At 31.9% G+C, this 24,555-nt stretch overlaps 2 protein-coding genes across 2 annotated transcripts; one reads left to right on the forward strand and one right to left on the reverse strand.

Annotated features, from left to right (window-relative positions):
- The first annotated feature begins 3,380 nt into the window (after positions 1-3,380).
- On the forward strand, positions 3,381-7,664 carry LOC124822009 (protein DJ-1 homolog C). The gene is made up of 7 exons (XM_088104365.1): positions 3,381-3,836; positions 3,929-4,078; positions 4,761-4,940; positions 5,607-5,687; positions 5,799-5,999; positions 6,650-6,787; positions 6,881-7,664. Exons 1-7 carry the CDS (start codon positions 3,456-3,458, stop codon positions 7,088-7,090), a joined length of 1,341 nt encoding a protein of 446 aa, XP_087960491.1. The 5' UTR covers positions 3,381-3,455; the 3' UTR covers positions 7,091-7,664.
- A 7,582-nt stretch (positions 7,665-15,246) lies between these two features.
- On the reverse strand, positions 15,247-18,565 carry LOC124827721 (ABSCISIC ACID-INSENSITIVE 5-like protein 7). The gene is made up of 5 exons (XM_088104366.1): positions 18,407-18,565; positions 16,372-17,563; positions 15,874-15,945; positions 15,751-15,780; positions 15,247-15,574 (listed from the first exon to the last, which is right to left on the reverse strand). The coding sequence occupies exons 2-5, from the start codon at positions 17,419-17,421 to the stop codon at positions 15,500-15,502; spliced, it is 1,227 nt and encodes a 408-aa protein (XP_087960492.1). The 5' UTR covers positions 17,422-17,563; positions 18,407-18,565; the 3' UTR covers positions 15,247-15,499.
- Between the last annotated feature and the right edge of the window lie 5,990 nt (positions 18,566-24,555).

Consider the following 24,555-nt stretch of genomic DNA (forward strand, 5'->3'; position numbering starts at 1 on the left):
ATAATTATATGTTATAATAGAATATGATATTATTTTGATTAAGTGATTAATTAAAGTGTAAAATATATTTTTATTTTACATTTAATAAATACTTTGTATGCTCTATGTAAAGTAAGTAATTTGTACATGTATAATTTTGTTTGATTAATAAAAATCCTAGATACAAAATGTTGATATTTAATTTTAAACATTCATAGTATTTAATATCTTAAAGTTTAATATATGTTGCTTTATTCTTGAAAGAATGTTTATTTTTGTAGTATTTAATACTAAAATCTTTGAAGAATATATTTATTATAAAGATATTAAAAGAATTCTAATTATATTCACATGCGAAGGAGCTACATGTCAAGTTTAATGAATGACAAATATTTAGAATTTATGATATTCATTACCGTAAGACTCCGACCAATTTGTTGGAGCCTTCAAATTAATTAACCTAACAGCGTAGGGATAATCAAAACATTTAGCTTGTTTTTTGAAATCATCAATTTGAACATAAACGAGAGTTTGTTCATCCTCATCCTCCATTATCTTAGTTATACATTCTATTAGTTATACATTCTACTATCCTTCTGGTATGGTTGATGTTATATAGCTGTTTGGATATTGCTTTGACTAAATTGGTTGTCCTACAGAATATCTGGTGCTCTGATATTGTCTAGTTATGTTTGGTGGACTCTTAAGAAAGGATAGAGTTAGTAATTTCCAAGTGAGGTTGATATGAATAGACTTTGAGAGTAACTTCGGGTTATGAAGTGGTTTGGAAAGTTGGGTGTGAAGTCCTTGAGTTTAGGATCTTCCTTTCACCTGTGCGAAGCATAAAAGAAGCACTCTTTGACTGTGAGAAGTAGTAAGAGTGAGTTTGAGTACCATATCCTCGAGCCTGTGTGAAATAGGGGAGGGAAAAATTGTTTAACCTTATAATCCAACTTGATGCTAAGTATAGTGCTCGGTATGCAATCCATCGAAGCTTTTACTTATAAGACCTAAAGGAATAGGGGAGATAGGTTTGTATTGTGAAGGTAGATTACTCAATCATCCTATATTGGGAATTAGTGTTGTGAGGATAGACCATTGATATGAGAGAAGCTTTTGATGCAATGAATGGTTTGAACTGTCTTGTTTTTATGTATTGCTTGACTTATACTGTTGATTTTGATATTGTTAGCTTACCCATACATTTGTTTGTTTTGGTTATGTTTGTTGCAATTAATGTATTACGATTGTGATACGAGAGCATATAGGAATGAAGATGCTACTAGAGTTATGTGATTGATGAGAGAGGGGATTTGCAATGGGAGTTTTGGATAAAGTTCTTTATTTTATCCATCGATTTAAGAAATTGTAATAAACTATTTACTTTCTTGTTGAATTTTGATCATTATAATTTCAAATTGTAATAACTTTATTTCTTGGGAAAACTTTTTAATTATGTTACAATTTTAAACGAAAGTATTTTTGTTTTTGACACGCTTAAGTGACTTCCAGAGTTGAGACATTATAGAAACAAAAACTACTACTGGTGGCTTTTCCACATGAAAATGTAGTTTTCATATTTTAGTGCAATGGTCAATTTGCTTAATAACATATTGATGCACTTTTAGCCAGTAAAAACCATACAAGCAAGTTGTAATACACTTGTTACATCTACATGTTTAGTTTCTATTTTCATATTTGCCTCTTTTACTAACATGCAAACCAGATTACTTATGACAAAACAAAATTAGATTTCCAATTAAAAGACTCAAACAAAAGAATTGCACTGATTAAAATGATCAAACAATTGACTTAAAGCTCAACACACTCACTTACACAAGCAGAACCTACTTAGAACAAAAACAAATCAATAAAATAGTACACAAATCAAGACAAATATGGAAAAGCACTTGAACAACACGGAAACAAAACAAAAACACTTATTTCACTACAAAAAGCTTCAATTGTGGCTTTGAATACCACATGATGGCTTGCTCTTAGGTGCTTGGATAACCATTCTCCACTGTGTAATGAAACAAAAATTGGAAACTCTAACTAGAGGTGTAGAGGTGCAACAAAAATGAAGGTTCTATAGTGAAATGGAAGATGAATGGTGTGTATATGATGCTACTAGCCTTGACAACCAACCCAAACGAAGGAAAGAGGCTAAAGGAGTGTGATAAGGACTCGAAAAAGGTGACTCTTGTTACAAGCAAAGGATGGAGTGATCTTAACAACATGACATTACTTGGCATTCAAGAGTGACATTACAATGCACGAGGTGTTGGATTTATAGTGGATTCAACACCCTTACACGAGATTCAATCTTGGTTGATCATCATTCGCATCATATGAATCACAAGCCACATGTACAATACGTTTTTCAGGTGCCTAGCTACGTGTACAAAGCAATAAAACGTACAACTCTTGAAACTTCCCATGGGTTGTTGGGCACATACCCTCCTCATTGGGTGTTGGCTGATCTGCAAGCCCAAATATGAAGTCTTCATGTATCTTGTGCTAGCCTTCTTCTCCTTGCACTGAGCAATCCAAGAGCTTCCAATTTAGCTTGATATATAAGGCTTTGATGTCCTTTGTTGCTTTCTAATCTAGCTCTTCTTGCATGTTCTTAATCATTTCTCTAGTAAAATGTCTCTTGGTTAGCTCTATTTTATCATATTTGATAATAACAAGATGAGAAAACTCGAAAATTAATTCGAAATAAAAATGAATACTAACTAATAAAAAAATAATAAGATAAAATTGATGAATTAAACAGAAGGTAATGAAATAAGTTCGATTAGTAAGAGAATTGTTTTCCACACATGTGTGGGGTTCTTGGAATCGATTCCATCCATCCAAAACCGATTACCACCATTCAAAGTCATGAAATCCATACAATTTTAACAAAAGATAATATAGTAAAAGCTCAACTTTTATCCTCAAATCACCCGAAACCAAAATTAAAAAAGTCACTGTATTACAAATCTACTCCTTTCTCGCCTTTAAATTAAATTTCATGAAAAAATGACATACCAAGAAAATTTCAAAAGAGAGCATATTATTAGACTCAATGTAGATGGAGTGATTTTGACTTTACTCTTTGTATTTTTAATTTTATAAGAAAATTAACAATTCATAATGGCATATACTATATAAATATTAATATTTATCATTAACAATAGTTTTACGTAATACATATTGGTTGAGCTGCAATATAATGCGAATATACAATATAAAAAATTATTAAGATCTATAAAATAAATATTATCTAAATTTCTTAAAATAAATAAGAAGATAAAAAAATATAACCTCTAAAACTAAAATTTTTCAAATTTTATAAAATTTGAAAAATAAAGAAAAACATTTACAAGAACAGAATAGAAAAAAAAGAAGCATTGTAATTTTGTTCGTAATCTAATCTCGAATCAGAGTGCCACAGAGTTAGTTGAGTTCCAGCAGAGTCCCCAATCCTCATGTCGTTGCTGCTACTGCCTCAACCTTCCACTACCCTCTCTCCGGTCACCGCCTCCGCCTTGGCCGCACGGATACCGTTCGCCACCGTCACGCCTCCGCGGCAGAGAACGTTCACTGCGAAAGCCACACTTTCAATCTCTCTCCTTGACACAGCACCAAATGCAATCCCTCCGAAAAAGGTTCTGGTTCCCATCGGTTTGGGCACCGAAGAAATGGAAGCCGTTATCATGATTCACGTGCTGCGACGCGCCGGTGCTAATGTCACTGTCGCCTCCGTGGAGCCGCAGCTCCAAGTAGAAGCTGCCGGAGGCACCAAACTAGTGGCCGACACCGACATTTCCACGTGTTCCGATGAAATTTTTGACCTCGTTGCTTTACCCGTTAGTTCTCTAACCGAACCACTGTTGGTACTGCTGTTACTGTTAGTGCTGGTTCTTGTGTTGTTGATGGTAGTATTAACCACGAGTGACAGGGAGGAATGCCTGGCTCTGCAAGACTACGGGATTGCGAAGTTCTGCGAAAAATCACAAGCAAACAAGCTGAGGAAAACAGGCTCTACGGAGCTATTTGTGCAGCTCCCGCTGTCACGCTTTTGCCATGGGGCCTTTTGAAGAGAAAAAAGGTGCCTGCTTAACTTGAATTTCAATAGAATCGAAATTTATTGCCATGGCTTTAAATTAATCTTGCTATCCAATGTTGGTTCGGTCTAGCAGAAGGTTTAGTCCCCCGAGGAGCTAACCTGCATATATGTGTAAAATAGTGTATACATATCAGTGTAAACCTTAATATCACGAGTCGGATTTGTAGGTTAAGTTAGGCATAAATCTTAGAGGGAAATGAATACAGTTTGTGTCTGTCGGACTAAATCTAGAATAGAAAATTCTTGTTGCCCTAACAGTGTGGTGGTATCCATGATCCATCAAGACTAGAGTGGAAACAGCTTAATCTGTATATGTACACGACACCATTAGAATTTATCCTGTCAACCCATCACATTAATGAAAAGGATGGATGGTGTGATAAAATTATCAAACATTTTGTGTCAAATAATTGTAGAACGACAATATATATGTGTGTGTGTGTGTGTTAAATTTAAAGTAAAGAAAGTGAACAAGCTTATCATGAATGCCAATCTATAATAAAATGACATTATACTATTAGTGCATTCTAATTAAGTTTTTTTTACATAAATTGTATTATTACCATTGGAATTGCTTTTACTCGCTACAACTTTTGCTATAATTTCATTATGTTTTTTTTTTGGTATTTGGATAAGGCTAATATGCTCTAGTTTGTCATGCAAGATAACTTGCCACCCTGCCTTCTTCGACAGCCTTCCAACCTTTTGGGCCGTTAAATCAAATCTTCAGGTTTCCAGAGGACTCACAACCAGCCCGGGCCCTGGAACTACTTACCAGTTTGCTTTGTCCTTGGCCGAGCAGCTATTTGGGGAGTCGGTTGCTAGGGAGGTTGCAGAATTGTTGGTAATCTGTTTTTATTAGCATCTTTCTTGCCTGAAAGGAATAAATTGCTTCCCTTCATCTTTGTAATCATATTATGTGCTTGTATGAAGTTGTTTCTTTGTTTCCTTCACTGGTTAATTCCGTGCTGAAAAGTAATGGTACTGACATTGAATTAGTATACAATGCAATAAAAATCAAAGGGGAAATGCAAATTTAGTGAGAACTTGAAGAGAGGATTCTAATAGGAATACAGTTGTTCTGCATTGCCAAATATTCATGTTAAAATTTTAAGCCTATATTGCAATGATACACCAGTAGCCAACCTTTTTTCTGGTTCAAGTAAGTTGTAAATGCACCAAGTCTATAGCATGAATAATTGTTATTGTATCTATATTGGATTATTTTTTAATGTCTAGTTTCATGTTTGAAATATCCAATCTTTGATGTGAGAGGGACGTACTAGAAATCATACATTGTTTAGAAATATGACCAAATTATAATTTAAAAAGAATAGAAAAAAAAATAATGGTAGATGTGCTTGAAATCTATGTTTGTAAATTTGGATTCAATATTGTTTTAACGCATTTATAAAAATCAACATCTTTTCTTGTTCTTTTTGATCTTTGATGTATGTCGTCTGATCAGTTAAATCTGTGACTGATCCAATACTCCCTTATTTTATAATAGTTGATGAGAACGGATGATGATAATGCAACTAAGAAGGAGTTCAATAAAGTGGAATGGTCTATTGCCCATCACGCCCCTAGTGTAAGTTATTACTAACTTTCATATTTTTATAATTTGGGAAGACTTCAGTTGTCTATCCTTTTGAAACGAGATCTTAAACTTACACATACAGTCATTCATTATGATACCCAGGTCCTCATACCAATTGCACATGGTTCTGAAGAGATTGAAGTAGTGACTGTGGTAGATATTCTCAGGCGCGCAAAAGCTAACGTCATAGTTGCTTCAGTTGAGAAATCTCTTGAAATTTTGGCTTCACAAGGAACAAAAATTGTTGCTGATATATTAATTAAGGATGCTCAAGAGTCAGCACATGATTTGATTATTCTTCCAGTAAGATAAAACTCTTATAATAAACTTGTTACTGCATTTTTTCATGGTGCTATAGTAGACCTTATAAGTATTTATTATTGAGTTTTAGATAATTCAAGTTTGATTAGATGTGGAAATCGATTTTGATGTACCCATTGAGGAAAATAGGATTTCAATTGCTTTATAAATTAACTGTTTATGTTTGGAACACGTTAAAATTGAATGGAGTTCATTTTGTTTTAACACTCACTTATCCTTAACTAGAATAGTAGAGTGAGTAAACAAGTAAAGGTGAAACTATCAATTTAAACGCTCACCTAAAAACTAAATAAAGGTGACTCACATCCATCTAAATTTTAGTGGATTTCTAAAGTAAGCACTACAAAATTTCAATCAATCCCAATTTTTAAACTTTCCAAACATATACAATCACTAATAACCCTCTCCCCAACAAACAAAAATCACATACAATGTGCATAGAGCAAAGGGTGAAATTGAATGGTCATAATTATGATTTTTTGTTGGGGTTCTTCAATTTTTAGGGGTTTTCTTTGCAGGTGCACTCGACTCAGTTTATTTAGTTTATGATAGTCACTATCTGCAAAATCTGATGATTCTGGTTTTTGTTCCACCTATTGTTTGTAGTTACTGAGATTTTCATGAATTTTTAGGGAGGAACTACTGGTGCACAAAGACTAAGCAAATCTAGAATTCTGAAGAAACTTCTTAAAGAACAAAGTTCAGCTGGAAGAATATATGGGGCGATCTGTTCTTCACTTGCCATTCTACATAAACAAGGTTTACTTAAGGTATTAGCTGCCCTACTGTTACCATTGTGCTTGTTTCCTGATCTAATTCTTGAGGAAATCGTCACTGAAATGAGAAATTTGTTACCGTTGCAGGACAAGAGGGCCACAGCCCATCCCTCTGTCTTAGACAAGGTTAATGAAGAAGCAATAAATGGGGCCAAAGTAGTAATTGATGGAAATTTGATCACTAGTGAGGGACTTGCCACTGTAACAGATTTTGCATTGGCCATTGTGAGCAAGCTATTTGGTAATGGAAGAGCTAAAAGCGTAGCAAAAGGCCTTGTTTTTGAGTATCCTGGGTAGAGTGCATGATGGTTTAAAGTATGTGTAGGTAGAAGAAGAATTATAAGTAGTCTTAGGAGATGGGGGCTTTATCATTTTCGAAGCCTATGCCTGGCCAACGTCTCCATATTATCATTATAAATGCTTGTTCCCTATCGTTTCACAAACAAGGATAAGTTGCACTTTCTGTGGCCAAAAGTATTTGATCCACTTGTACACAGTCTTGTGCAATTCCCCATCTTGTTGCAAAATCCACAAGGTACAACCATGCTTGACTTTCTTGGTGTCAGCGCATTTTGGAATTTTTCACATACATGGATGGTACCAATCAATCGAGTTTCATTTGTGGAGTGGATGTGATCGTTTCACATGTGATGGGAACTGTATGCTGAACATTCTAATGTAGAATTCAGACCTTGATAGATAATTCAATCCTCATTTGCCCTAAAAAAATAGGTCAATGTCATAATGTAATGAGTCAAATATAATCATCTTGTACACAAAAAACGAGCAACAAAGTTTTTTCATGTCAGATTTTTGTTGCGACAGGTGGTTTAGTCATATATTTTCCTTGGTAATAGATATTGTACTTCTGTCGATGCGTAAAACAAGGAATCTGCAAGTAACATCTTTTGTAGTTATTCCTGTTCAACAAATTGAGTCGAAAACCAAGAGGATAAACATGAACTTTGGAGACTTTTTCAATCCGAAAGCAATTCAACATTATCTTAATTTTAATCATTTGAATTATTTTCAAATCTTAAGAATGAATACAATAAGCCGAGTTCAATTAAGATATAATTCCAAACTGGAAAACAAATATGGCATACATAGTTTCATTCACTTCAAAAGAATAATTGACAACATTCAGATGCATGATTACTATAGCCGATATTTAAATACAAAATTTTGATCTATAAAAGAAAAGGTACTTACCATAAATAAAAGTTTTTTTTTTTAAATCTTTACCGATATTTTAATTCTGATTTCCTTTGACATTTGATAATAACATAATCAAATAATAAATTAATAAATATACAATTGTTTAACTTTGATGCTTAGTGGGATTGATGTCACAATGAAGTCTATAAACACCTCTAAAAGAGAAAGTAGGAACACATATCTTTTATCTAAAAGTTAAATTGAACTTAGTTTTCTTATAATTTGTCAAAATTTTATTTTAAACATATACATAACAACGTCAACCATGGAGAACCAATTTGGATTGGTTAAGTAGAACCCATGTGTATACACATCACGTACTTTTACGTTTTCCAATTTAAGGAAGTCAACTAATTGGTCATCTCTTCACCCCACTATAAAAAGTTACCTTCAATTTTGTTGATAAAATATTTTTGAAAGGAACAAAAGCTGTTGCACTCACCAAGAACTGCAACTCCTATCACAGCTCGGTACAATGGAATTTAAGTACTATTCTAGGCATTTTCTTCTTCCACCACATGCTTTCTTTTTTCATTCACTTAGCTGTAGTACATTTAGTAAAATACCTATCTCTATTATTTAAATAACAAAATCTCATTCTTTTCTAAGCACGTCCAATATTTTATAGATTATGCGTTCTAGATAGGTAATGAAATAGTCTGTCTAGAAACAGATTATAGATTTGTTGTATCTAAATACATGTGTTTATTGCTTTAAGATTATCAGATTGTTCAAGTTAGTAGTTAATAATTATGTATTTAAGTCCAAAGATTTATATAATTTTAGAAGCTGTACCAGCAGGGACCGGACGCCGTACGGAAGGACATCCACGTCAGCGGACCACCAAACGGACCGGCCGCCCACATCACCGTTTGGACCCAGGAAACTACCCTTCTACTATTGTTGGGAAGGGTTAGTCAGGGCGGACGCCTAGGCCGTGGACCCGTCAGGACCGACCGGTCAGGAGGATAAGTCCCACGAAGGCGGCCGGCCGCGTCACTAATCAACTTAGCTTAAGGTAAGTAGGGGTTAAAAGCTATTGGGCTGAATTGGGCCGTGATTAACTTTTCACTAATCCCAAGCCCATAGCGAAAACTATAAATACAGATTCAGGGTGAGTGGTAGATAGGTCGCATTTACTGCACATTTATTACTGTCTTAGAAAAACGTCTTAGCTCTCAACTGACTTTGGCATCGGAGAATCTTTCGCAGGTCTCCCACCCGCGGACAGAGGAGAAAGTCGAGGAGCGAGGACTGAGGATCAGACGTACGAACACTAGCAGGCGAAGACGTGGAGACGTTGGACGAACACAGCCCTACACATCCGAAACAGAAGCAATCTTCTAAAAATAATTAAGAAATAAAATCATAAATTGAAAGTAATTAAACTTGTTAGTAATGATTACAAATCCACGTTTTACATAAAACAATTACGAATGGTGAAATATGAAATATTTCTTAATTATGAAATTTAAAATATGTTTAAAATTACGTCATTCATTATATGGTTAGGAATTATACAATCCAAATTATATTTTTGAATTATATAATACACATGTTTGAGATTCAATATATCAATATAAGTAATTTTTTATTGTATTTTGGAATTTTGAGTCTAGGAAGCTAATGTACACGACATCGAGGAAGAGAGTTATTCTTCTTGTAAACAAACACTTGTAAACCAAGAGTAGTGTAATAATTCTCAGACTAATTAAGATTGATTAAGTGAACTAGAAGTTGTTTACAATACTCGAACTAGTCATGATTGACTAGGTGAACTAGGAGTGATTTATAATACTCAGACTAGTCATAATTGACTAGGTGAACCGGGAGTGGTTTACAATACTCAAACTAGTAAGGATTGATTATGAGACCTAACAATACTTATAATCAAGAGTGGGTTAAACTCAATGTAATCTTTACTAAAATTAGTGGAATCTTTTAAGAGTTCTTAAGGGAAAACTGAACATAGTTTAGGAAGAGTGAACCAGTATAAAAATTGTGCTATTATTCTTCTCCTTTAAAAGCTTTTACTAAGTTTTCTTGTTAAGTCTTATATTAAGGGCAAAATAGTGTAGGACTTTTGAACAATCTTTCTTAAGTTGTAGGGCTCTTGCTTAAGTTGTAGGGTGGCATTTGTGCCTAACTTAAGCTAATTTTGGGTGATTAGTTTTGTAGCCCTAGTTTGGTGGAGGATGTTCCACATGAGACATCGTGACTACATGACAAACTCTTAGTGAAAAGATTTCTTACAAAGGTAGTGGTCATGTGTCATTTTCCTAGTGAAGAATTTTTGCTAAAGTGGTTTTTCACATGACACTCTAGGAGTGAAGATGTTTTCTAAAAGTTAGAGTGTCACATGTCAAGCTCTCCTTCACCAAGATAGGATTTTTAGAGTTTGGTGCAAAATAATATTTTATGGTTTTGGTCTATTTTGGAGACACGTTCATTTAAAGATAGAGATGTCTTCTCTTTATAAACCTACTTTGAGAATTATAATGTTATGTTGCCAAAAATATTTGTGTAATCATATATTCTCTCAAGTCAAGGCTAGAACATTCCATATGGTCTCTTTTAGCCACCCTTCTCTAAAGTTGACCAAACGTCTCAAGAGAACCATATAAAACCTCTATCCCACCATAAACACTCATAAATCTTAACCATCCTCTCCATCTACGTGCAACTTTCATGCCAACCTCACCTTATAATTTCATCTTCATGCTTTGGCCCAACCTAACTTGAGGAGAAGCTTATCATGTAAGCGAAAAACATATTTTCATAAAAGTAAACCTTCAAATTTTCTTTCTAAAACTTACTCTATGTAATAGACACCAAAATACTACTTCAACATACAATAACATGTATACTATGGTAATCGATCCCAAAATACCAAATTTATCCTAGTTTAACATACCCAAGCATCTACACAATCTAATATATAGAATCATATTTGAACATATAACTACATCCCCACTAAACTTATTTTCACATATCTAAATCTATGTTAAATTGATATAGATACAATCGCTAACCCTGCTTACTTAGAGATAGTGTGCCTCTTAGCAAAATCTTTTCTCTAGTCTTCGAAAAATTCTTTTGTGCTTCTGATAAGTCTCCAAATATATATCATGCTCTAAACCAACAACATCTTTCTTTTTACAAACTTCCAAAAGAGGAGGAGAAAGTAACTAAAACCCTTTAGTAGAGAATGAACTACTTGAATTTAATAGGCTAGACGTAATCATCATCTTTCTATTCTCCCAGATATTTACTTTCACAACACAACAATGTCTTAATTATTCTCCAAACTTAAAAAGTTAGTAAAATTTAGAGTTTTAAAAAGATAAAATTATAAATGTTTATAGACTTTTTTATTTTTTATCTGTTAAAATATATTTCTAAAAATACTTGAGTCTTATAGTGGTGACAGAGCTTAATTAAACCCTTCGATTTCTTTTTACTATATAAATAAAAATACTTTTAATTTTAATATATTTTATATATTTAACATTTTGTACACTTCAAACAAATGTTTAATTCTATCAAAATATTTCTTAAAGATCCTTCATGTTATATAAAACTCCAAACATTATATCGAGGTAGGCCGGACATAAATAACTAAACTATACTAAACTACACTTAATTATATTTTTAATAAACTATAAAAATTGAATTACTTAATATTATATATAAACTGTACTATCTAAGAGTTCAATTTTCAAAAACTCAACTTACACCAATTAACTAATAAGTAAACTATGAATTAAACTATTTCCAGATTATAAGTGTAAGTCAGTTTTACCATACTCTTAGCTTTTCTGTTACATAGTTTTTACGGCAATTTTTTTATTTTATTTTGAGTTTTAAATTTTGTTATATATTTTTGTCTTTAAGATAAATTATATATTTTTAGAGTATATAATATTATTTCTATCATATGTTATGTGCAGAATATAATTTTTACATGTAATTGATTAAAATAATTTTATATTTAACAAAAATCATTTATCATAAGCCAAATAATTTGTTTGTGAATAGATAATTTGTCACAGTATGGTCATAGCTAAATATTTTAAACACTATATAAACTGAACTATTGCCAGTTTATGTTGCCTCATGAAGAATTGAATAAGAATGAGACACAATTTAATTATGTTTTGGATTGTCTAAACTTAAGAACAGCTAATTAATACAAAAATTAACAAAATAAAAAATCCCCCAATTAAGGTAAGATGCTAAAATTAAATTAGAAATAAAAACTTATAAGTTTAATATAGAAAATTAAATCTAAAATTACAAGAATAGAACATGAACAGGACCATCGACCAAAAATCTTTCTAACTGTGATGGATTGATGATTGAAAGAAAAAAGTGATAAGAAAAGACTTTACCACAAAACACTATGGAAGATAAACATAAAAAGATAAACATAAAAAGATAAACATAAAAGAGATAGTTTATACAATTAACTACACTTTAACTATAAAGGTTCAATTTTTTAAAACTGAACCATGGTATAATTTAGTTATCAGTAAAAATAGTTTAGTTTTTATAATTTAATATAGTATAGAAAAATTATTATATTTATTGGCTTACAGTGTTTTATTAAAGTTGTTATTGTTTAAAAGACATTTAAAAATGAACTTAGGAAATAATATTCAAGAAAATACATCAAATATAAAAGTTTAATAAACCACTCAATGCTCTCTGAAAGAAAAAAAAAACTACTATAAATGGACTATTTTTTTATTGTTTCAATTTCTTTTTAATTTTTATAACATTGAAAGTTTTGCATCTAAAATAAAATCTGAATTAATTTTTATAGTAAACTTTTCACAATAATTAAAATAATAATTAAGTATTTTATAAGATTTAGAATATTTAGGATCCAAGAATTTTTTTTTTGTCAAATCATGAAATTTGTTTTCTACTCTTAAAAGAAAAACATATTTCTTTATGTACTTATCTAAAACAATAGTAGTCATTACCTTTATCATTATAAAATTAATTATTTCTAGAACAGTGGCAAAGCTTAGCAAGGTTGTTGTCCAAACAAGTGTTCCAATCTTAAAAAAGTCAAGAAAAACAAATTAAAAAGGTATAAAGGGTTAAGAAAAAAAAATGTTAGAAAAAAGTTTAAATGATAAGACTGGATGAATAAATATATTGCCACCTTGGAATTGATTAGTCATTCGTGTATACAATATTTGAAAGAAAATTATTCAATTGAGCTATTAATGGCCATCATTATATTAAGAATTTATTATTTTTATAGTAAAAAATCAAGTTATTTCGGTACAAAAATAAATCTACGCTCACTATTTAGAAAAAATAAAAGTCATATTTTTACTTTCAACACCTCTCTCTTAGGACATTATTTTGGCAGTGTAGTGTAATAAGGTCTACACAAGTAATTTTTTTTAATAAAATTGATTTCCAATAAACGCATTAGTTAGATAGCTTATATTGAAATATTTTAATAAGTTCATAGTTTCCAGTATAAAATATATTTAAATTTATGTCACTTTTAATAATTAATTTCTCCATTTTTACATTTTCATTATATTTTTACACCATTTTCCTATTTTTTTTCTTTATACCGGTACACCTATAAAATGAAATATACATTTATTGTTACTAACATTAATAACTAATTTTCTTTCAAATTATTATGCTTATTTGTTTCTCTTAAATTACTTTACAAAAGAAAAATTAAAATAATAAATATATATAAGAAATAGAGATTAATGATACTAAGGTAAAAAAAGAAAAAAGAAAATGGTTAACTTGCTTGAAATTGAAGTAGCTATATTTTGAGATGACCATTAAAAATTGTAAATTTTATGAAGTTACAAGTGAACGATAATAAGATTCTTACTTTGGGCAGCAAAAGTTATTTGAGAGTCATCACTGAGTAAGTTACTTTTACATTTACTAATATTAAGATAGGATAAGATTAGAATTTGGCTAGAATTGAACATCTGAACACCAATCTCAAAATTCATCCACCAGAAAAAAGAACAGGATATTTTTCCTTTCACGATTGTGTTGTTTGGCCTTTTATTGACAGGAAATAATACAATCATAGCATAACATACTTTAAAAAAACAAACACCCACAAAATGGTACAGCAACATAGGATACATATGGAAACAAATTGGAAAGTAAGGTAAAGGAAATTTGCATGTTTAAAGTCAATGGAAAAGCAACAGCTTCAACTTTTGACAGGTGTAAGTAATATCTATATATATATATATATATATATATATATATATATATATATATATATATATATATATATATATATATATATATATATGTGTGCGTGTGTGTGTGGATATAGCTGAATTTTGTAAATATCAGTGGATATCAATAACTATTTAATAAAATACAAATTGAAAATTTAGAGGTATATATAGTAAACAAAATTTACTTAAAATATTTGCACTAAGCATAAGTAATTACAAAATAAATGTTTACAAAAAGAATATTTTGTTTTTAATCAAGGACATTAACTGCAGATATGTCCAAGTTTCATGATACCTGTCAGTCATTGTTGGTTAAGAAGTATACATAAGCAATCATGTAGCTTCTATACTTGGAAACTTTAGCAATAGGTCCTCCATTACACTCATTCAACTTCAAATTTGATGTTGAGCAAGAATTAACACATAGATTAATATCTTTAGACTATTTGGTAATCTCTAGGCCAAAAAACAACAAAGATCACTAGTGGCTTTTAGTTTAATCTTGCTTTGAAGCATTGTGGTGGTCTTAGTCTTGATTACTAAGGAAGCATTCAAATTTCCAATGATAGTGTTTTCAATGTAATCAATGAGATTACTAAATTGAACTCGGTCCATACTGATATACGGTACATTGATTGAGTGAAGCCAAACTTAGTGATAATTTGGAAAATGTTATGAAACTACTGTCTTGAAGTTTGTTTAAGGCCACAAAGGAATTTTTTTATTCTACAAGAAAAGTGCTTTCCCTAGGTGTTTGTAACTGAGGTAGTTCCATATAAATTTCTTCAAAGTGATTCTACAGTCCCCTTGATTGCTGTGATAAAAGGGTCAACCAAATAAAGCAATTCTGATACTTATCTTTTTCATGTGGAAAATAAATAGGAACCTCCCTCCATTCATAAATACAAGAAACAAATGGCTTGTCTAAAACTTAAATTGGACAAGAAAAAGTTAGAGACAGTTTAATAACATTGAGTTATCTTATCATCCTGCAATAGAAAAGAAAATAACATTCAAGCACATATAATAATTCATTATTTGAAGATACATGTTTAATAATGTACAACTCACCTCTCCTAGTTCCTATACATAAAACTAATAATAGCTAGCTACCACCCTATCTAGTGTTGGACTGCAATTACCTCAAAGTTCACAAACATACCCCAGTTCTTATGACACAACAATGATTTTCTCCTTCGGATATCTGTTACTCAGAAACAACTACTCACATTGTCTACCACTACCATGGCCCTGTAAGTGTCCTTCTCAAGCATTGTATTTTACTTACCCTTGGCTGGCTTGCAGGGTCCGAATCCTGTTAAGATAAACAAATAAATAATGTTTATTTGGCTTTCAAACTGTGAAAATAAATTTAAAAATAATTTATGTTGGTAAATTTCTCTATTGGTGTCAACCAGTAGAAAAAAGTGAGAAAAGAGCCATTTGATGAAGAGAACATTGGCAGAGATTCATATGCAAAACAGATTATACCTTGTTTTTCTGCATTTCCTTAATTTCTGCCTGTAACAAACCAATTGTAATCAGAGAAAGCCAAAACCTTCGTATACATTTTACTGATAAGTGATAAGGATGTGGCGCAGAATGACAGCATACCTGTTTTCTTTGCAATTCTCTGTTTATTTCCTTTAGTTTTGCAACTTCAGCTTCTAGTTCGAAAGTGTAGGCCTGCCATTCACAAGAGATAGAATATTATAGTTACGTGCCTTATAGAAGATCCACCCACACAGTAAATTACTAGAGTTTTTTTTCTGTAAAAATCTTTAGAATAAAACTAAATTTTTTGAGAAAGTGAGAAACAAAAGAATAATAAAAGGTATAACAAAAGAACGTTAGAGATTAATTATATATATCTTTTAATTTTTATTATTAGGTGAGTTTTAGGAGTTGCAGTGCAAAAGGAAATGGCTTCATTTTTCAAAAGAAATTAAAATCACATGATTTCGTCTGTGTATAAAGTTAAAATTTATTAATATTATTTGAGCTAAAACATAATTCTGAGATAGTTTAAAAAATAAAAACATGTTTTACCCTTACTTCTCTCTAAGTATATGTTAGAAGAACAGTAGAACTAATGCAGTGATGAGTACTAACCTGCTTACGAGCCCGTGATCTGGCTGCTGATTCTCTATTTTTGATCATTCTCCTTTGTCTTCTCTCAACCACTTTCTCTATAGCACTAGATTTTCTTCCCCTGTTGATTGAATAATGAACTGGCGACAGTGGAGAGTTGTCTACATTACTTCTTGTAATTACATCTGATGATATTTTCCTTGAGGGAGAAGCCTCTGGATTACCCGAGACTAAACCAACCAGTCCAACATTCAATGAATGGTCGATCAACCCTCCTCTTCTGCCAGGGCTAGCAAGTGCAGCACTGTTCAACAAATGCATAGGAGCAGCAAAAGATAAATTTGCAGGCTTTGGAAAAAGTGGTGGCTGTTGTGTTGGTCGGTGAGAGTGGTTTGAGTTTAGTGATAGAGGAGGAGGTTGTTTGGGAGCTAAGTTATTGTTGGTCTCCACCACCCTCTCACCCATATTCCCATTACTTCTATTTGGTTGATGGAAACCAAGAAGTAGGCCATTGTTATTGTTTGGTCTAGGAAAGTTACCAAACCATCCATTGTTATTTGGTTTTCCAATTTGTTGTTGTTGAGGCACATCTTCTCTCACCACCCCAGCTCTCACCAAAAACTCCTCTAAAGTCATTTCTCCCAATGTTGGTTGCCTTTGAGGAATGGATGAACCACCATTGCCATTCCCATCATTGGCCCCACTACTTTCTTTGATCAAGTCCTTCCAAACCTCATCTACTGTTTTTTGACTAAGAGTCCTTGGCAATGTCAAAGAACCCTGTCTTTGCAAACCACCACTAATTGAGTTAAGGTTGTGGCCTTCTCCTGTACCAGCTGAAAATGTCAAGGCCTGAGTCTCTTCAGCTGTCCAAATGTTCTTCAAGAGTTCATCCATGTTCATGGACCCAAATTCCTTCCCAACCCCACCCATGGTGCTCTGAAACTCATCAAATGTAAGGGAGTATACAGATGATGGCTGTCTCAGTAGAGAACCAACATTTGCCGCCGGTGTCTTCCCATGCATGGCATCCCAAGTGGGGTTATTATCACCGTAGTTCCTGAAGTTCATCTTTGCTTTCACTTTCCAAACCTTGAAGCAGACGTTAGAGCTTTACTTAAGCAAGCTTTGTCTTAGGTAGCAATCATGCCTCAGTAGATCGTGGGGTGTTTTCAGACACCGATTTGGAATGGTTTCCTTGGATTCAGAACAACTATAAAAATATAAAACATTGGGACAATAAAAGCAATTCACTGATAAAGTTACTAAAAGAGATCATTATTAATCCCACCGCACAATCCTTAAAAACAAAACATTCAGGCAGAACGCTGTTCCATCTTTTTAGGGATCAGTAGAAAAACAGTTAGGAAACAATTTCATTTAAAGCGCAAAAAATCCAAAGCAGTGCACATGGTGAAACACTGAAGCCTACTATGATTGAATTGTAGAGAGAAGTCAGATCTAAACGTTGTGCTGTCTGTTATTTAGGTATTTTGACCAGGTGAAAATATCTTAGTAGTTTTTGTAACTTAGATTAAATTAACCTACCGCAAAATCTGATGATGTAGATAGAACTTAATTTTTCAAATGCTTCAAATTAAAAAGTTAAGTAATTTCTGGGAGATACCAACACCCTTTTTAGGAGTTTAACAGAACCCAACTTCCTTTTTCGGGCGAAATCACAAAAATCTCTCGTACGCGTCACCATCTCCTACCCGATTTTCTTTTATCTTAAAAAAGTAATTGTCACTATTATACAAATTTCACATCCAATCATGGATACCAAACTCCTTGCTCCACACACCACGAACCAAAAAGAACCAGCGCAACAACTTAGCGTTATCCAATTCCGCTGATTCTCCACGCCACAGAGCCCCGCGGCGAACGGAGAAACCCAAAAGGCCCCGTATCGATAAACTAAAATTAGTTGGGAGGAAAGAGCCATATAAAAAAGGAAATGGAAAACAAAATAAAAGAGCGTGGGAATGGCTCAGATATGGATATGAAGAGGAAAACAATGGTAGTGAGAATGAAAGGGGATTAAAATTAGAATTACCTCGGGTGAGTGTTTTTGTTCATTCACTGATCAACGTTGGACTTAGGAGTAAGGAGTGTCAGCGATCTTGAGGATGGGGAGTGTGTTGGTGTCGACAAGTGTCTTGTGTAGTGCCGCCTCGACACGAGTCCCAATTTAAGAACACTCTTGCTGCAGATTATTGGACTTTTTCTCTCAGTTATATAATATTTACAAAATATAATTTGGAACCACACTGGTATCAAAACGTGGCCCAATAATTTCCAGTTGAATCAGTGACGTGACCTTCAGCCAATCATGGTTCGAAATGTGTGAGGATCACAGCACATGATGCTGCTTTCCGACAACATTTTACATTTGTGATTATCACGCCTTTGGATTTTTTCTCACCTTTTTTTTTTTTTTCATTTTCTTCTCTCACCTTTGCCTTATCTTTTCCTTTTTCAGATGTGGCAGGAGTTTGTAGAAATAGTATGTTCTGAAAGGTAAGGTAGATAGATATTTGAATCTATTCCCTTGGTTTTGTCTATACATAAGCCTCTTAAATAACTCCCCACACCTGATTTAGTTATAAGTCAAGTCACTGTATTAATATAGAAATAGGTTTAATCATTCACTAAGTCCCTATTTTTGCATGTAATCTCAATTTCGTCCCTTTCTTTCTGAAAATATCAATTGGGTCCCAATTTTATGAAAATTGCAACAAATCGATCCTTTCCGTTAAATAGTGTCAAACGTCGTTAAAAAAATTTATGAGTGGATGCTGAGATGACGAACGAACGCTCGTCCACCAGCGAACGAATGCTCGTTCACCAGCGAACGAACGCTCGTCCACCAGCGAACGAACGCTCGTCGACCACCGAACGAACGGTCGTCCAGTGTGGAACGAACGGTCGTCCAGCAGTAAGAGGTCCACGAGCGTTCGTTCGCTGGTGGACGAGCGTTCGTTCGCTGGTGGACGAGCGTTCGTTCGCTGGTGAACGAGCGTTCGTTCGCTGGTGGACGAGCGTTCGTTCGTCATCACAGCATCCACTCATCAATTTTTTTAACGCCGTCCAGCCAATTTAACGGAAAGGATCGATTTGTTGCAATTTTCATAAAATTGGGACCCAATTGATATTTTCAGAAAGAAAGGGACGAAATTGAGATTCCATGCGAAAATAGGGACTTAGTGAATGATTAAACCTATAGAAATATTTATTCTCACCTTAAATGCACTTTTTGTTTTGGATAAATAAATATATTTTAAATTATTTTTTATCAATGACATTAAATATCTAAAATTTAAACTTTTAAGGACTGGTTAAACAAATATATACTCTCACTCCACTAATTTAAGTTTTTATTATAAACAGTGCAATCAAAATCAGTCAATCGGTCTAATTCGATTCGATTTATTATGAGTTGGTCATTTAGGTCTTGTTCTTTTGAGTGAATTTGAGAGAGTGGATTTGAGGGGATTTGAGAAGATTTAAAGATAAATTTTTTTATCGTTTATTTGAGTGAATTTGGAGGTAAATGAGAGTGAATTTAAAAATAAAATTTGTGAGAATTAGTATATGTGACAAATTAAAAAAATTTATTTTCAAATTCACCTTCATTTACTTCCAAATTCACTCAAATAAACGACAAAAAAATTTATTTTCAAATCCTCTCTAATCCCCTCAAATTCACTCAAAAGAATAAGACATTACTTAATCAACTTAACTCAATTCATTTATTGATTAATCCAAAAAATTTGAATTCAATAAATGAGTTGATTTATTAGTTCACTTAAAGTTTTTTTTAAACTAAAAAAGTTACAATTTTTTGATAATTTAAATTTAAATATTTTATTCTGAAATAATGTTAAATTTAAAAAACAATTCAAAATAAAAAAATTAACATGCAACTCAGATGTATTCTAAAAACAAACCTAAAGAGCGAATAAATAAGTTTATAATATTGGATTTTTGTGTCACTAATTCACTAATTCATTTATAAGATTAGAATCTTCAAAGGATAAATTTATAATATTTTGTTCCTTTAAAACATCTTTTTCTTTATTTTCATTTATAATAAATAAATAAAATTTTAACTATATATTAATATTGAAATACAAAAGAATAAATAACACGAGTTCAATTCCAAGTGAGTCGAAATCAATGTAAGTCGGCTTGAAAATTGATCCGTATAAAAAATTTCATTTCTTTCAAATTCAATCCATAAATTCTTACCCATTTTGATATCCCTAATTGTAAGAGGTTAAGATTCTTCCTAACTCTAATAGAAATTAAGTATTACTGAAATTATTATAATTGTGTATGAAATTTGTTGTGTTATATATCACCAACTAAAACACAGTAAAAAAACAAAAACACTTTATTCTAAAACTATTAGATATTATTTGCGTGTAGTATTTTGACCTTAGCTTAAATATTTGTTATCTTAGCATAGTTGTGTACCAACATGTACTACTATTAAGAATAGTAAAGATTTTGACAACTCTATATTAACAAGTGAAATAATTTGCATGATAAAGACAAAAATGTCCTGTGTATCATAGGAGTATTTTCAATTATAAGTTCAAAATATACTTAATGCAGGTAAAATCATCAATGATTAAGCAATTTAAATTATTGTATTTTTGATAAAAAAATTGTTAGGAGTTAATTCTACCAAGACCAAAATGATATTGCATCTTACTTTATGTGTAATTTAATGCTTATACAATTCCATAACTTTGATGTGACTTTAATATTATTAAAACAGTTTGATATTTTAAATAGTTAACAGATATATATAATTTTTTTGTCAACTATGATTTCATACAAATAATAAATATGAAAGTTGATAGGTGACTGAGTTTCTTTCTTTTTTTCAATTTTTTTTCAGTAAAATAAAATGCGAGTATATTAAAGAAGTTATTACAATATATTTTATAATGTACTTTTTAATATGTTATTATTATTAATTTATCAAATTATTGCATGTAAATTCATATGTAAAACTTGTCTATTATTATTATTATTATTATTATTATAAAAATTATAAAAAAAAGTGTTTCTTTTATTAGCTTTAAGTAACAAATTACGCTAAATATAGTGTAATATGTTGGTAAGGTAGTTTTTCTCTGAAGTATATGAAGAGTTTATCTTCAAATATATTTGTATGAAAAATATTTATCAAAAAAGTTTTAGTATGGAGTCAGTTACAGAGTTGTTTTAATTTTTGCAAAGAAGTACTAGGTTAAACAATGAGATGTATATAAATTTTGTACACTTCTTTTTAACAAGAGTAGGTGGTGAAATATCTAAAGTTCCTTTTATGGATAATTTCTATTAAGAAAAATGTAATGTATTTAATAAGGTATAACTTTTTAATTATAATTTAATATGCACTTTAATATATTTAAGAGGCCTATATTATTTAAGGAATATTTAGTAGTTCTATATTATTAGGAATTGATATTAAGAGTAACTTAAATATATATTACCTCTTAATCCTTTAAAGTAATTTTTAAGAATAAAATCTTACTTAAATTTTAAGTGAATTTTTCATTCAAATTGAACCAAATAGCATATTGTGTCAAATATTTACATAAATAAGATTATTTTTTTCTTCAAGTTAGGATTCGTTCTAAGAAACATTGAATTTCAAACTGTTGTTAAAATTTTCTTTTTGAAAGTCTCTTTATTTTTTAAATGAGAAAAGAAAACTCAGAATTCAGTTATTCTTTTAACTTATTTTTCAAACTCCTAATAATGGAAGAATTCTAACTTGAAAATAACGTATTAGATATGAACTACGTGAGTGAAAATTCAATTTGAAAAATAATGAGGAATGGTGAAGAGGTAGAATAGTCGTGTTAAGAATCTTGTTTAAAAAGATTAAAATTGAGGGTTTTAGAGAATTATGAAAGTGATATGTGTACGGATAATTATTTTATTGTCATGGGGTGCCAAGAAACATATGATCGAGAATATGCTTAAAGATAGGTAAAATAGTGAATATGCCTAAAGATAGGTAAAATAGTGAAGAAGATGAAGAGCAGAAGTACTTAAATGTGAGTGTACAAAAAGAAGAAAAGTATTGTAAGCACGACCTGAGGACTGCAGATTCGTGGGATTTGCTCACATGTTGTGAAACCACTCTCTCTATACTTGTCGCATTCTCATTCGTCCCATCTTTCTTCACCTTTCACCTTTTCCTCCACACCTTTTCATACACCCTTCGTATTAGGATTAAATGCTTATTTCGTCCACATGTTAAGAGGTGAATTTCTGTTTAGTACTCGATTTTAAAAATGAAGACATTGGGTCCCTATGTTATAAAAAATATATGAATAAGGTCCACAAAGAAAGAACAAATTCAACAAATTATCAAAGACAAAGCTAAACAAGAGAGAGAAAAAGCTGGACAACCAGAAGAGAGAAGAAAAAAAGTACGGCCACATCAGCATGGACTTAACGATGTTGTTGTCAACTTAACGGACATGACCTTATTCATAAACTTTTCGTAACATAGAGACCCAATGTCTTCATTTTTAAAACCGGATACTAAACAGAAATTCACCTCTTAACATGAGGACGGAGTAAACATTTAAACCTTCTTATTATGCATGGGTTATAATATTATAGGATTTAAAAAAAAATAAGAAAAGGATAACACACATATTTTTATGTCATTTTTTACGATCTGTGTGGTTTTTTTAAAATTAATTTTCAATTATTTCTTTATTTTTGACGATCGTGGTTTCGAAAATTTAAAATGTACTTGATACATGATACATGATGAACTTCTATTGCAAAAAATCTAGTATTGGCACGTAGTGGCTTCTATTGTTTGAGTGGGCCTTCTATTCTATTTTCTTGCTCGTGTTCAGTCTTCCATTTCCTTGCTCACGGTGTGATTCCATTGTTTTGTTGTGGGTTCCTTGTCTTGGCAGGAACTCATCGTGGTTGATCTCCGTCCACTGTTTGATATGGATTCATTTCATTGATTAGATAGTGGTCGTGCTGTGAAGTCCATTTGACCTTTTGCAAGTAAGATATATATAATTCATTTATTTATGTTATGGTTAAGGTTAAATAAAAAAAGTTTCATTTTTTAGGGTTGGTTTAGGATTGCTATCGAGATTGTGATATACTTGGTCATTTCATTATCTACATTATAATGATGTATTGGTGAATGATTAATGGACATGTTCATTTTCATGTATCGTAGTTGAATAAAGTTTGAAACAGAGTGATGATGACATACCCCCTAACCATGATCCAAACACATTCAAGAAGAGCTAGAATCATCTATGCAAGGTGAAGTAAAATTCTTTCTCCTTGGCCATCATGGAACACTTCTAGTAGATTAGGAGTATTTAGACCTTGTATTAAGGATCAAGTAATGTAGGGTTTTTGAACAATCTTGCTTAAGTTGTAGGACAATATTTTCACATAGCTTAAGCTAATCTTGGGTGATTAGTTTTGTAAACCTAGCTTGGTTGAGGGTGTTCCACATGAGACATGGTGACCACATGACAAACTCTTAGTAAAAATTTTTCTTACAAAGGTAGTGGCCATGTGTCGTTTTCCTATTGGAGAACTTTTTCTAAATTGGTTTTCCACATGACAAGCTCTTAGTGAAGAGTTTTCTTACAAAGATAGTGTCCATGTATCATTTTCCTAATGAGAAAGTTTTGCTAAAGTGGCTTTCACATGACAAGCTCTTAGTACAGAGTTGTTTTACAAAAATAGTGGTTATGTGTTATTTTCCTAGTGGAAAACTTTTGCTAAAGGGGCTTTCCACATGGTATTCTAAGAGTGAAGAGTATTTCTAAAAGTTAGAGTGCCACATGTCAAGCTCTCCTTCACTAAGATAGAATTTTTAGGTTTTGGTGCATGATAACACGTTAGGGTTTTGGTATACTTTGGAGATACCTTCATTTATAAATAGAGGTGTCTCCCCCCTTGTAAACCCACTTTGAGAATTATAATGTTATGCTGCCAAAATATTTGTGCAACCATATCTTGTCACAAGTCAAGACTAGAGCATCTCATGTGGTATCTTCTAATCACCTTTCTATACAGTTGGCCCAACCTCTCAAGAGAACCATCAAACACCTCCATCCCACCCCATCACCAATAAAAACACCAAAGATCACGAGCCTTACCCTTTATTCTCCATAGCTTCTGCAC

Source organism: Vigna umbellata, chromosome 1 (genome assembly GCF_029865625.1).
Source record: "Vigna umbellata cultivar VRB3 chromosome 1, Vumbellata_1.0, whole genome shotgun sequence".
Classification (NCBI taxonomy): domain Eukaryota; kingdom Viridiplantae; phylum Streptophyta; class Magnoliopsida; order Fabales; family Fabaceae; genus Vigna; species Vigna umbellata.